General features: G+C 42.5%; 1 protein-coding gene across 1 annotated transcript; it reads left to right on the top strand.

Moving 5' to 3' along the window:
- The first annotated feature begins 5984 nt into the window (after nucleotides 1–5984).
- On the top strand, nucleotides 5985–7137 carry LOC119857352 (olfactory receptor 5W2-like). Its single transcript, XM_038406127.2, has one exon. It carries the CDS (start codon nucleotides 5985–5987, stop codon nucleotides 6921–6923), a length of 939 nt encoding a protein of 312 aa, XP_038262055.1. The 3' UTR covers nucleotides 6924–7137.
- Nucleotides 7138–14523: the final 7386 nt, after the last annotated feature.

Below are 14523 nucleotides of genomic sequence, written 5' to 3'. Positions count from 1 at the left end.
TGCATCCATGTTTTTTGTCGCACAAATACTGTTCTACATCATCACTGCACGGATTCAGGAATTGTTCCTGAGTAACCAAATCACACATTTCTTCCAAGCTTGTAATGCCTTTTCCCCTCACGCTCATATTTAACAAATCTCTCATTCCATTTACACAAGCCACATTACTCAATCCAGATGCCCACTTAAGACTCCTGAATTTAACCCTGTAGGTTTCAGGTGTAATCTGAAAGTGTTTCAAAACCAGTTCCTTAAATTTACCATAGTTTGAAGCATCATCAAGAGGCATCTTACTGAATATGCCCAGAGCTCTGCCAGTCAATTTTGCTATCAATGTGGTCATTTTTTGATCGTCAGGAATTGTATGGAAGGTGCACAGTCTCTCAAAGGTGATGAAATATGAGGCTGTGTCACTGGACTCATCATACCACGGACATAGTCATTCCCATTTGTGTATTTCTGGGCAAGTGGGGCCAGCAGCTGGAGGGATTTGTCTCTTTCACTGCATAACAGCCAGTTCATGCCTCTGGGCCTGTATTTCTCTGTCTCTTAACTCCAGGGCTCATTTGTCCCTGGCTGCCTCTGCTTCCATAGCCCTTCTGTGCACAGTTGCCTCTGCTTCTTTGAGCTTCAATTGAAACTCCCGGTCCTTTTCCTTCTCTTCTGCTTCCACTCTGGCCAGCTCTGGATTAGCAGCTGCCTCACTGGTAGTCATTTCCCTGCTTTCTTGTGCTGGGCCACACCCCTCTGTAGTTCCAGTTTATACAGGGTAAACTCATAAATTGTTCACCCTCTATAAAACTGATACAGAGATATGCACAGCTGTATGCCCCCGATCAGGTATTAATACATACTCTGGGGTAATTAATAAGTAAAAAGTGTTTTTTATTAAATACAAAAAGTAGGATTTAAGTGGTTCCAAGTAATAACAGACAGAACAAAGTAAATTACCAAACAAAATAAAATAAAACGCGCAAGTTTAAGCCTAATACAGGAACAAAACAAATGCAGGTAAAGCTCACCTCAGATATGTTCCAATAAGCTTCTTTTACAGACTAGACTTCATCCTAGTCTGTGTCCAGCAATCACTCACACCCAGTAGTTACTGTCCTTTGGTCTAGTTTCTTTCAGGCATCTCCTTGGGGATATAGCCAATATTCATAATTTTGAGTACAAAAATGATACATGCATGCAAATGGGATGAATATATCCTGTAGATCATAAGCTTTGCAGAGATATATTACGTAGCATATCTAGCATAAAACATATTCTAGTTTTGTCATATTTACAGCCATAAGCATATTTCTATAAAGAATTCTGGGGTGCAACATCACACTCTCTTTCACGTACTATAAGTTATAGGAATTAAATAAATTAACAAAAGAATTGGGAGGGAGCTGGCCTACTCGGAGATACTTTGTTGCAGCATCTGCAGAGATGCTGCAGAGATCTTCAAAAACAAAAGGAGTATTTGTGGCACCTTGGAGACTAACAAATTTATTTGAGGATAAGCTTTTGTGATCTACAGCTCACTTCATCGGATGCTGTAGCTCACGAAAGCTTATGGTCAAATAAATTTGTTAGTCTCTAAGGTGCCACAAGTACTACTTTTCTTTTTGCACATACAGACTAACACGACTGCTACTCTGAAACCTGCAGAGATCTTGAGTGTTAACCACCCGTTTGGGGAATATCCTCCTTTTTTGCAGCCTGCCCTGACCTTGGCATTTTCAGTGACGACTTCCCCAGGCACCTCTGGGTCACAGGAGGCAGAGAAGGCAGGTGGAGGATTTATAAGCATGACTCCTAGAGGAATTGGGGCATAGTATTTCCTGGGCACAGACCTGGAGTGAAAGAGTTGAGAGTTTCTGAATACAGAGATTTTTGGCTGTTGGTTGTTTCTACTGGTGTTCTGGGAAGCAGGACTTTGTGTACATTCTTTGTAACCCCTCCCCCATGAATTATAGCAAAGAATATAGGTAACTTGGATCATCAATTTTTCTTCCTAATAGAATCAACGCTGCAATGCCTCACAGGTTGGCACCACTTAGGAAAAGGGGGCAGTGACATGCCCCAGAGCACTGATAATACCAGCCAAGCCTGCACACCTGTGGGGGATAATTTCTCCTACCATAGTAAAGAAGGGAAGAGTCATCACTGGGCCTGCCATGGATCTCCTTGGGGGGAAGGTGATGATCACAATCTCCTTGTCCATCTGTAGCCATAGATCAGTGCATGGGCCCATCCGTAAGGTGACCTCACCCTTTTCTGTTAATCAAACACGACTGTCAGTCAGTACCACACCTTTGGTGTTATTGGGATATTTTCTAGGTGGTGGCTTTGATATACCAGGGTCCAACCCAGACTAATCAGCAGCTGTGTCACACCTGCCTGCAACCTTGCAATGACTTGCTGAATTGGCTTCCACTTGGGCCACTCACAAACCACCGTCTAGCATGCAAATCAAACTCTGAGCATGTGTGTGTAACTGCAGCCTTGCCAGGAATAGTTGGATTACACTCAGGCTCTCACCACCATTGGTTATTCTGCAGGGTGACCCCAACACACTCCCCAGTCTTCGATTTCCCTCCCAAAATGTACATCCTGTGCTCCCCAGTCCTCTTCTGGACAATACAGGTTACATTGTCCATTATTTCTTTATCAGCACGAATATGTATACAACTCTCAGACATTTGTATTTAAACACACTGGATTAGATAAAACAATAAAACAAAGTATATTGAACACAAAGATAGATTTTTGTGGAGCAGGTACAGAGAAGGGCTACTAGGATGATCCGAGGAATGGAAAACTTGTCTTATGAAAGGAGACTTAAGGAGCTTGGCTTGTTTAGCCTAACTAAAAGAAGGTTGAGGGGAGATATGATTGCTCTCTATAAATATATCAGAGGGATAAATACAGGAGAGGGAGAGGAATTATTTCAGCTCAGCACCAATGTGGACACAAGAACAAATGGGTATAAACTGGCCACCAGGAAGTTTAGACTTGAAATTAGACGAAGGTTTCTAACCATCAGAGGAGTGAAGTTTTGGAATAGCCTTCCAAGGGAAGCAGTGGGGGCAAAAGATCTATCTGGTTTTAAGATTCTACTCGATAAGTTTATGGAGGAGATGGTATGATGGGATAATGGGATTTTGGTAAGTAATTGATCTTTAAATATTTAGGGTAAATAGGCCAAATCCCCTGAGATGGGATATTAGATGGATGGGATCTGATTTACTATAGAAAATTCTTTCCTGGGTATCTGGCTGGTGAATCTTGCCCATGTGCTCAGGGTTTAGCTGATTGCCATATTTGGGGTCGGGAAGGAATTTTCCTCCAGGGCAGATTGGAGAGGCCCTGGAGGTTTTTTTGCCTTCCTCTGTAGCATGGGACATGGGTGACTTGAGGGAGGCTTCTCTGCTCCTTGAAGTCTTTAAACCATGATTTGAGGACTTCAATAGCTCAGACATAGGTGAGGTTTTTCGTAGGAGTGGGTGGGTGAGATTCTGTGGCCTGCGCTATGCAGAAGGTCGGACTAGATGATCAGAATGGTCCCTTCTGACCTTAGTATCTATGAATCTATGAATTTTAAGTGAGTGCAAATAAGAAGGCATAGAAGTCAGACATGGTTACAAGAAAAATAAAGCTAGAATGCAACTTGTGCCTAAATTAACAAATGATGTGAAATTCAAAGCAAAAGTTTCCTCACCACTTACTCTCAGAACTCTTACTGTCCTAATTTCTTAGGTCAGGACATACCCCCTGTCCAATGGCTGCTTCCTTTATCCGTTCAGATGCAGTGAATCAATGGGCCGAGACAGAGAGAGAGAGAGAGCAAGTGGTTCCTTGGGATTTCTGCCCCTTCTTTTTATAGTCCTATCCCCCCTTTGAGAAACATTTCCACCTCGTTACCGGAAGACAAAAACTCTGTGTAGAAGGATGTTCCCTGCTGCTTTTTCCTCACCTTTTTGGTCTTCCTTTGTTTCCCTTCCTGCTTGATGACTCTGGTTACTGTTTAGATACAAAATTAAGCAGAGCACACATTTCTTTGTTTGAGACAGACCAGTTTGCCAGCCTCAGTTTGGAACATGTATTAATAATAAGATACAGTGTCATCTTATAACTTTACATACATTATCAAAAATTGTATTAATATTAAGATGAGAGAATGACTATTTCTGGTTGACTCAGAGATTTACTTAGCATCTTACAGCTGAGCTCTGTGTGCAGATAATATGCATGCAAGAGGGATAGTTTTATGAACTGCAGAAGTCCGTATCATGCTGTGGTCTCCTCCTGAATTCCTCTGGCCATCATGTGGTCTCCATCAAGAAAAAGGAGTGAACCTGTCTTTCCTACTTTGTGGAGTAACCTAGCAAGGGAAGGACATAGGATACCTTGGGTGATTCTCACTCTATAAATAGCTAGATAATCTGGAGTACTCTTACATGTCTTGCAGGTTTTACATTCCACCTATTGGGGCCAGGACAATGAGTTGATTCTGAAATCAGGAATGACTGAGAAGATATTAGCTACAGCTGGAAACAATTGGTATGTTTCACCTGTATCTGACTTTCTGTTAGTTTGATTCCAAATTTGTTGCTAAGGCTGTTTGAAAAATTTTCTTGAGAAGTTTTTTGTATGGGAAATTGGATTTTCCATTCAACTCTTTTTTCCATGAAATAATCTTTTCCTTGGAAATTATAAGATTTCCATCAACATACCAAACTCCCCTCCTCCCTAAACCATGGCTGTGGGACTCAGGTGATGTTCCAGGGCAGTTCAGCAAGAGGAGAGACCATCATGCATGCTGGGGGATATAGTCCATCTTAGGAGCCTGGCCCATTGAAGAGATTGGTGGTGTGCGGTATCTGAGGCACCCCCTAGGTATTTCAGAGTCAAAATACTAAGTTTTTAGCAAAAAGATTTCGGTCTCCACAAAAAACAAAGACAACAACAAAAAACCCTTTGTGGATCAGCTCTACACAGTACCTGGCTTGCACTGAAAACAGCATTATAAAATATACCCCTAACCTCAAACTCGTAACTCTGGTAGAAATTACATCATTGAATAACACAGTAGAAAGAGTAGGTCAAATTAATCACCAGGGCACCAATTAACTGAGGATAGCTTTGTTTGACTGAACGTATTGATTAGGTGTTGTGTTTCTCTGAGCTCAGGTATTCCCAGTTGCTTCAGGAATCGTGTCCCATAGATCACACATCTCAGTATAAAATTTCCCGAATGCTCCCAACTTGCAGTTTCTGTCATTGGGAAAATGCTGCCACATCTCTCTCTCTTCTCAGCAGGTACGTGCTATCGTCCTGAATTACAGTCACACATACACACTCAGACACCATGGGGATCAGCAGGTATTAAATTCAAGACCTCCAGCACTTCAAGCCTCAGTCCCAACTTCTACGCCTTTGGCTGAAGGAGCGACCTCCTTGGTTGGAAAAAATAGACAATTACATAGTCACTGAAGCCAGGGCTTTCCATTATGTCTCTGGGTTTTCATACAGTCTCGAGTAAATACCAAAAAGCTTAATTAGCAGAGTAAAAAACTTTACCCCAAATGGACATGCCAAGCCACAGAGCTCCTCTTGCCCAAAGAGGGTAGAAAGATTGATACTCCTTTACTCTCACCCCTTCTTTTGATAAGGAATAATCTCTTCAGACTGATTCTCTCACAGCAGAGTCACAAATCACTGTTTTCTGTTTGGATTAGTGAACAGGAGGGGCATGATTAATCTGCATGTCATTGTATTTGCACAGTGCCTGCATTTTATTGAACACCTGGAATGACCAGCTGTGAACATCTGGCTCTGTGGACTAAGCCCTGCCCTGAGCGGGGTACTGATGTCCATTAAGAAACTGATCTCCATTTATCATCACTTACTTCATTACTGAGAAGGGACAGGTTTTCCTCACCATCCACCTGCTCACATCTCTATAGCAGCCTGATCTCTGTTGAGAGGAGATGGAAGAGGGAAATCATTCAGAAGTGACTAAGTTCTTTCTCTTGGGACTGACAGATTGTCCGGAGCTGCAGGTCCCCCTTTTTGGGGTGTTCCTACTGATTTATGGTATCACCCTTTTGGGGAATGGGGGGATGATCTTGTTAATTACGATTGATCCCCGACTCCACACCCCCATGTACTTTTTCCTCAGGAATTTGTCTTTCTGTGACCTGTGCATTTCCTCGATAATTTCCCCTCAGATGCTGCTGAATTTCTTAGCCGAGAGGAAAAGCATTTCTTACACTGCCTGCGCTGTGCAAATGTGTCTCTCTATTGTTTTTGGAGATGCTGAGTGCCTCTTGCTGGCTGTGATGGCGTATGACCGTTATGTGGCCATCTGTAACCCGCTGCTCTATACGGTCACCATGTCCAGGCAGCTTTGTAAACAGCTGGTGGTTGGGGTGTACGCTGTGGGTTTGTTGGATTCAATGTTAAACACTTGTTTTACGTTTTGGCTGTCATTCTGCAGCTCCAACATCATCAATCATTTCTTCTGTGACGTCCCCCCGCTGCTGGCGCTCTCCTGTTCTGACACCCGTATCAATGAGATTGTGATGTTTGTTTTAATGTGCAGCATTACAGTGATCAGCTTTGTGACTGTCCTCCTCTCCTATGTCTATATCACCTCCACCATCCTGCAGATCCGCTCTGCCGAGGGCCGACACAAAGCCTTCTCCACCTGCACTTTCCACTTGACTGCTGTGGTCCTGTTTTATGGCACCCTCCTCTTCATGTATTTACGTCCTGCTTCCAGCTATTCCATGGATACAGACAAAGTGGCCTCTGTGTTTTACATGCTCGTGATCCCCATGTTGAACCCCCTCATCTACAGCCTGAGGAACATGGAGGTGAAGGATGCCCTGAGGAAAGCAATGAATAAACTGCTAACCAATTTTTGAATCTGTTTAATTCAGGATTGGTTTAGTGGTGTGGAGTGGAAAGAGGTGAATTCAATTCCCAGCCCATTACAAAATAATTTTGGAGAGCCTGTGGTAGTTTTGTTCATTATTATATTGTAATTATTATTAATTTGCTTGTATTCCAAAAAGGTCTGCAGGCCCCAACTGAGATCAGTGGACAAAACAGGGGAAGCATCACAGAAAATGCAGGAAACCCAAGTCCATAGTGTGCCGGGTTCGGTCACAGAGACCCTCATTGGAACTGTCACCTCATGTGCTGAAATTACCTCTGAGCCCATTTTCCCTTCCAGCCTGGGCCTCCAGAACCCTGTCTTGTTGAGCCAGACCCACTAGCCAGCTGCAACACAGACCTAGGCTCTGGGTGACGCCCCCAAAGCTGCAGATCTAGACTGAAACCAGCTCAGCAGGACACCTGTCTCCAGTACACAGATACCCAGCTCCTAATGGGATCTAAACCCCAAATAAATCCGTTTTACTCTGTTTAAAGCTTATATAGGATAAAATGATAAATGCTTGTCCTCTATATCATTGCAAGAGCGATATGCACAGCTGTTTGCCCCCCCCAGGTAACAATTACTTACACTAAGTTTTATAAATAAATAAAGGTGATTTTATTAATTATTAATTAGGATTTAAGTGTTTTTAAGTAATAACAGACAGAACAAAGCAAAATAAAACAAAACACTCAAGGCTAAGCTTAATACACTCAGATATCAATTACAAATATTCCAGTTTTTCTGAGAATTGAGGACTGTTGCCTGCATGCAGTGAAAGGTTTGACTAAACCAGATGAACACCATTTGCTCCCTGTCATCCTTCTTTATTAATTTATTCAAATCCACCACAAACGGTATATATCACCACACATTTATTTATTGCCATAACTCGTTTCATTTCCTTCTTTCAGTCCTTCCGGGAGCAACCATAATATTTTATAATAAAGTTACAGGTAAATAAACACTCGCCTTTCTCATGTTTTGTCCCACTTTCTAGAAGAACGAAAAAGCTGTGGAAAGAAGTGCAGCCAGTTAAAATGGATCTCAGCATCTGCTCTGCTGCTGAGATAATGTCATTGGCTTTCCCTATGGTGCTGTTTCCATACATGGAATGTTGGTTCCATTCACTGAACAGGGTGTGGGAAAAAAAGATCTGTGACCTAAAGCGGAAAACAATCGTATCCCATTTCAAGACTCATCATCTTTCTGGGCTCACAGATCTTGACCTCCTCCTTGTATTGGAACTGGTGATGCAAAGGGGAAAGGCACCTTGTCTCAGCCTCAAAACCTTCAGCCATTCCCTTTCCCCAAAACTGTCTTTCTTAAAATCCTTACTCTTTATCCCCAACTGCATTCCTCAGCAATTATCTCACTGCTTCAATTCTGCATAGCAGACCACCACACTAAAAAAATCCAGTCAGATTCTTAAAAAAAACAGATCTTTATTGGAAAGAAAAAAGGTAAAAGAAGCACCTCCAGAAAATTAGAATGGAAGATAATCTCACAGGGCAATCAGATTCAAAACACAGAGGATTTTCCTCTAGGCAAAATGTTAAAGTTACAAAAAGAAAAAAAAACATAACCAGGAATACATCTTCCTCTCAACACAGAGAAAATCACAAGCCAAAACAAAAGATAATCTAACACATCCCCTTGCTAGTGCTTACTAGTTCTATAGGAGTTGAATTGCTTGCTTTCTTGATCTGACTCTGGAAGAGCCACATGGAATAGACAGAACAAATCCTCCCCCCCCCCCGCCCCAAGATTTGAAAGTATCTTGTCCCCTTATTGGTCATTTTGGTCAGGTGCCAGCCACGTTACTTCAGCTTCTTAACCCTTTACCGGTAAGAGGATTTTGTGCCTCTGGCCAGGAGGGATTTTATAGTACTGTATACAGAAAGGTGGTTACCCTTCATTTATATATATGACAGGAGCGAAGGTGGGTCTTCCCACTCCCTTTCCTCCCTGTGATTGTGGGGTGTTAACAGACCATTTGCACCTTGAATTGTCCCTTGAAATACGTGTGAACTACTTACACTAAACAATCTGTTCCACCTTGTGTTTACCTGTGATATTCTGAGTTAGTTTTCCAGATCTGAAGAAGAGCTCTGTGTCAGCTCAAAAACTTGTCTCTGTCACCAACAAAAGTTGGTCCAAGAAAAGCTATTATCTCCTCCACCTTGTCTCTGTACAGTTCTGTACAGTTATTGTACCAGCATCCCTTTGCTCTCAATGGCTACGGTCATGTCTACACTAGAGAGCTTACAGCAGCACAGATGTACTCATGCAGCTGCGCCACTATATGATCGTTCATGTAGCCGCTCTGTGCTGATGTGAGAAAGTTCTCCAGTTGGCCTAATAAAACCACCTCCATAAGTGACAGTAGTTATGTCGGTGGGAGAGCTTCTGCTACCAACATAGAATCGTAGAAGATTAGGGTTGGAAGAGACCTCAGGAGGTCATCTAGTCCAACCCCCTGCTCAAAGCAGGACCAACTCCAACTAAATCATCCCAGCCAGGGCTTTGTCAAGCTGGGCCTTCAAAACCTCTAAGGATGGAGATTCCACCACCTCCCTAGGTAACCCATTCCTGTGCTTCACCACCCTCTTAGTGAAATAGCGTTTCCTAATATCCAACCTAGACCTCCCCCACTGCAACTTGAGACCATTGCTCCTTGTTCTGTCATCTGCCACCACTGAGAACAGCCGAACTCCATCCTCTTTGGAACCCCCCCTTCAGGTAGTTGAAGGTTGCTATCAAATCCCACCTCACTTTTCTCTCCTGCAGATTAAATAACCCCACTTCCCTTAGCCTCACCTCATAAGTCATGTGCCCCAGCCCCCTGATCATTTTTGTTGTCCTCCGCTGGACTCGCTCCAATTTGTCCACATCCCTTCTGTAGTGGGGGGTCCCAAACTGGGTGCAATACTCCCGATGTGGCCTCACCAGTGCCTAATAGAGGGGAATAATCACGTCTCTCGATCTGTTGGCAATGCTCCTACTAATGCTGTCCACACCGGCACTTCTGATGGTGTAACTTATGTTGCTCAGGGAGGTATTTCTCTCACACCCCAAGTGACATAAGTTATACCAACAAAAGTGGTAGTGTAGACCTGGCCTAAGATGATTCCATTCTAGCACAGTCTAAAATAATACAGGCGCCTGTAATGGATGAGGGCGTAAGTGGCAGATATAATTAATTTTCATGGTCTCACTAGAACTAGCCTTTTTTTATTTGGGTCACATATTCATGATGGGCCTCTGAATAAAGGCAAAATTCTCTGCTTTGAACTTTCATCCATGATCTTTCCATCAACAAGTGGGTCTCTCCTGCTGTTCAAAGGAGACACTCATAGTAGTTATAGCCTGGGTTTAATGTAGCAATAACAATGCAACACTATAATAGCAATATATGTTTGGGGAAAAAGAAGTCAGGGACTGCTGATCTCAATGTTTGTTGTGTGGTTATTACACTAATGGTATATGCAGCTTTACATTGTTTTCCTTTTTTTAAAGCACATTAAGTTCATTTGCTCTATGCCATCCTGCTGTATGGCTTGGCTGATACTGGAATGTAAAGTACAAATGTATCTTCTCTCAGGCTTACAAAATGATCGTTCTGTGACATGTACTTCTATGAGATGTGGTTATTATTTACATCGCCTTTGGAAAGAGCAAGTGCCAGAGAGAGCAGCCATCTCAACCACATTCCCCAAAACAATAAAGAGAGGAGATGAATAGGTTTGTTATTGGTTATTAAAATGACAAGAAAATGCATTCATCTTGAAACCACTTCCCCTCCCCAGTGATCTCCCCAGAGCGTCCTTCACCTCCTTGTTCCTCAGGCTGTAGATCAGGGGTTCAGCATGGGGATCACCACTGTGTAGAACACAGAGGCCACCTGGTCTTGGTCCACTGAGTAGCTGGTGTTGAGGCATAAGTATGTAAAGATCAGAGTCCCGTAAAACATGGTGACTGGACTTGATGGCCTCTCGAGGTCCCTTCCAGTTCTATGATTCTATGAGCTGGGCAACAATTCATGTGCTGATCATGCAGTAACATTTATATTGCACTGGGAACTCTGGAACCTCAAAGGGGACCTCCTCAAACCCCAAACCTCCTAATCTCCATTATGGGATGTACTAAGCAATTAAACAGTGCAGCCCAGGAACAGACTGGTTTAAATACATATTCAAATTTCAAAAGGAAACGCAGATGCTCAGAGCTGCGCATCCTGCAGGGCAGGACACTAAATGGAAAACACTAAAATTAAACCCAGCTATAGTTTTTGAGTGACTATTCTAGGAAAATAAACCATCCAAGAGGCTGAAGAGGGGAGGACAGAATAACTCTTGGGAATGAGTTATACTCCTTTTCCACTCAAGACATCAGGGTGAAAGCTCGGCTGATAGTCATCACAAATTGTGATTTATTTTAAGTTTGATTGATGGCCTTTGTGCAATGAGTTGGGTCCCTCACTGCATCTTCTAGCATGATAGGTGGCCACATCTAGAGCTGGTTGGGAATTTGTTTTCCCACTGAAAAATTCAAATTTTCATTGAAAAATCATAATGTGTCATATTCTGGCTGTACACTGAAATATTTTGACTTGAAATGCTGTTGCAGTGCCTCATGGGAGTTGTAGTTCAAGAGCCTCTTGCTCCCACTTTTCTCTACAGGCCACACTCCCTGGTTGGGCTAATGTTCCATGATGCACTATGGTCTCCCTTCTTGGTGAGGGGAGGAGGTGTATCATTACAGATACATGGTCCCAGTGCATCATGGGAGATGCAGTGGCGAACTGAAGCATGAGTTACTGGAGCTACAGCTCCCATGAGGTACCCTGGCAGCATTTCAGAATTGAAGTACTTTAGTTTTCAAATTAAATCCACAAAATATTTGGGCTCTCAGGAATTCAGGTTTCAGATGACAAAAAAAAAAAAATCCATTTAGCTGAAAGCCTAATATTTCATGAAAAAGAATTTTGATGGAAAATGTTTGACCAGCTCTGCCCACATCACAAATTCCACCATTGCAATTAGTGCTTATTGGTACCTTGTTGGCAATTTCAGCAGAGAAAGCAAAGAGTGAATCGGCCACAGAGACTGAATGCTCCTATCATCCCCTGGAGATGTTGCTTCTAGGTCAGCATTGAGGCACATTAGTTGGAACTGGCTTGCATGTAACTCTTTATTGTAGCTGCCCACAATGTGGCTGATGTGGGTGACTGAGAGCAGTATTCAGTCTCCAGAGCTGTCCGTCAGACACCTGTCACTCGCATCATGTTCACTTTAAGATGTAGTGAGCTCTTTGAAAAGTCACTTAGTAAAAATGGCATCATGGCTCTCAGTGTTTATTGTCTCTCACTAATATCTACACCAAGTATGCTCAGATCATATCTCATTGCTAACCTGGGAGTTTTTTGACAACTTGGCCTGCTCTCTGAGAGTTAAATGGGGTATTGTCCACCTCATGCATGATTATCACTAACCAAACTGGGCCCTCAGTGACACCTCTCCAGTCACAGCACCTTCAGTAGGTTTGCCCAGTTGTAATCGATTGGACCTAAAGAAACAATTTTACTGATGATGTATAAGATTGGAAAGTGTCCAGCTCCTTCTCTCTCAGCTACATCAGTTCTCCAGAGCTAACAGAAATAATCATCAGTAAAAACTGATTTCTGTCACTGAAGATAGAAGATGTGACTGTAATGCAGACAGGGAGCAGGTCTGTGGTGTAGGCAGGTGACATTTTTACACGGTCAGTTTTCAGAGATTGCCTGTGCTTGGCATGAGTGGGGAAAAGATACACACCAGAGAGTTTTATAGCCATACTGTTCCTGGCCTTTACATGGATAGACAGGGTAAGAATGGCACAGCTGAGGAGGTTTTATGGGAGGGGGCGGAGCTGACAAGGAGGAGGCGGGGCATTCTCTTGGCATACCCTTTTGCTACTTAGGCTTTAAAAATTAAAATATTCAAAATAAAAACCAGATCTGTTTTTCCAACCTTTTTCTGTGTTCCAGTATCTCAAGAAAGAATAGATTGACACCTTCTAAACATGTAAATCTCTATTTTCATTCCCAGGGTACATTTTTAAAAAGAATAAAGAGCAAATACAAGAAGTTACTAACATCTCGGTAACCACGGATGTGCGACAACTCGCAGTTTTGCCAACTGCCATGAATTTATTGGCTACCTCATGACATTTGGTGCTTTCCTTAAAGCTCCAGTGCCTGGAGTCAGGTGAATCTCAGCTTTCATTTCAAGACAATTAATTGTCTGGCACTCGTGATTACAAAGAAAAACTTGTAAACATGACTTACGTGCCCCCCAAAGTTTCAAAAACCAGAAGGCTAACAAAAAGAACCCAACTATTTGTATGTCTTCCTTAATCTTATGAGTTTGGAGGACCTGTGTCATGCTTTTTGAATGTTTGTGGTTGGCAATACTGCAGACGTGTGACATGGGACATACACAGAGATTGACTCAGGATCTACTGCATTAGGGACCAGATCCAGCACCCATTGAAGTCAATGGTAAAGCTGACATTTTCTTTGGCTGTGTCGGAGTAGGTCCTAAAAGTAGGAGCATCTACGCTTTGAATTAAAATATTAAGCCCCTCTTTGTTGGCCTCTACTGTAGATTTATTAATTTATTATGTGGACTAACCACAAAGTGCGGGGGGGGGGGCAAAGACCTACTATGTGGCTTGGCAAAGTTTGGCTCATCACTCTAGTGTTTGCAGGAAGAATGTTTTGATGTGAGCAGAATTTGGTAGGAAACTTTTCTCTCTCTTTGACTCATTCTTGGTGGAGAAAAGTTTGCCATTAGAGGTGGCAGACATTTTTAGAGATGAAAACCATTTTTAGTCAAAAATAGTCATTTTATATTCCTAAACTAATAATTTTCACTAAAAATGTGTCCACTTTCAAATTGTTCATTGGTATGTTTTTTCAGTATTGCTTGCCAGTATTTTTTATTTAAGTGTTTCCTGTTTTCTTCTTTTTTCCCCCTTCCCTCCACCCCCTTTGTCTTTCCTTTTTAATTTCAGAAGAGGGCTGAAGAAAAGAGGAAAGCAGGAAAACGGAAAGAGCTAAAAGAAAAATACCTTGCCAAACATTTAAAACGAGTGTGTATTGAAACCTAAAACCCCAAACTTTGAAATGTTGAATCAAATTGTTTTACATTTCTGTTTTTACCAGTTCTAGTTCCAAGGTGCCTGATTCTGCACTGCTGACCATCTTGTGCTGTCACTAACAACTGTGCCATATGAGGTGCTGATTCAAACTCTGCTGAAGTAAATAGGAATCTTTCCATCGACTTCACTGGGCTTTGGATCAGAGCCTTAAGATGCGAAGGTGTACAAGACTATACAAGCTGCAAGGCAATGGAAAATCAGTCACATTGAAAGAGGGATGGGTGACGGGATGGATCACATAATGATTACCTGTTCTGTTCATTCCCACTGAAGCACCTGGCATTGGCCACTGTCAGAAGACAGGATACTGGGCTAATTGGACCACTAGTCTTGCCCAATATGGTCATTCTTATGTTTCTTCTGTTCTTATGGGATTTTGCAGG

Source organism: Dermochelys coriacea, chromosome 6, assembly GCF_009764565.3.
Source record: "Dermochelys coriacea isolate rDerCor1 chromosome 6, rDerCor1.pri.v4, whole genome shotgun sequence".
In the NCBI taxonomy this organism is placed as follows: domain Eukaryota; kingdom Metazoa; phylum Chordata; order Testudines; family Dermochelyidae; genus Dermochelys; species Dermochelys coriacea.
Note: the sequence above shows the minus strand (reverse complement) of the source record. Positions and strands in the feature narration are given on the sequence as shown.

Bases quoted from the DNA above. Each gene is read 5' to 3' on its own strand.
- LOC119857352 (XM_038406127.2), top strand. From the start codon at position 5,985: ATGGAAGAGGGAAATCATTCAGAAGTGACTAAGTTCTTTCTCTTGGGA.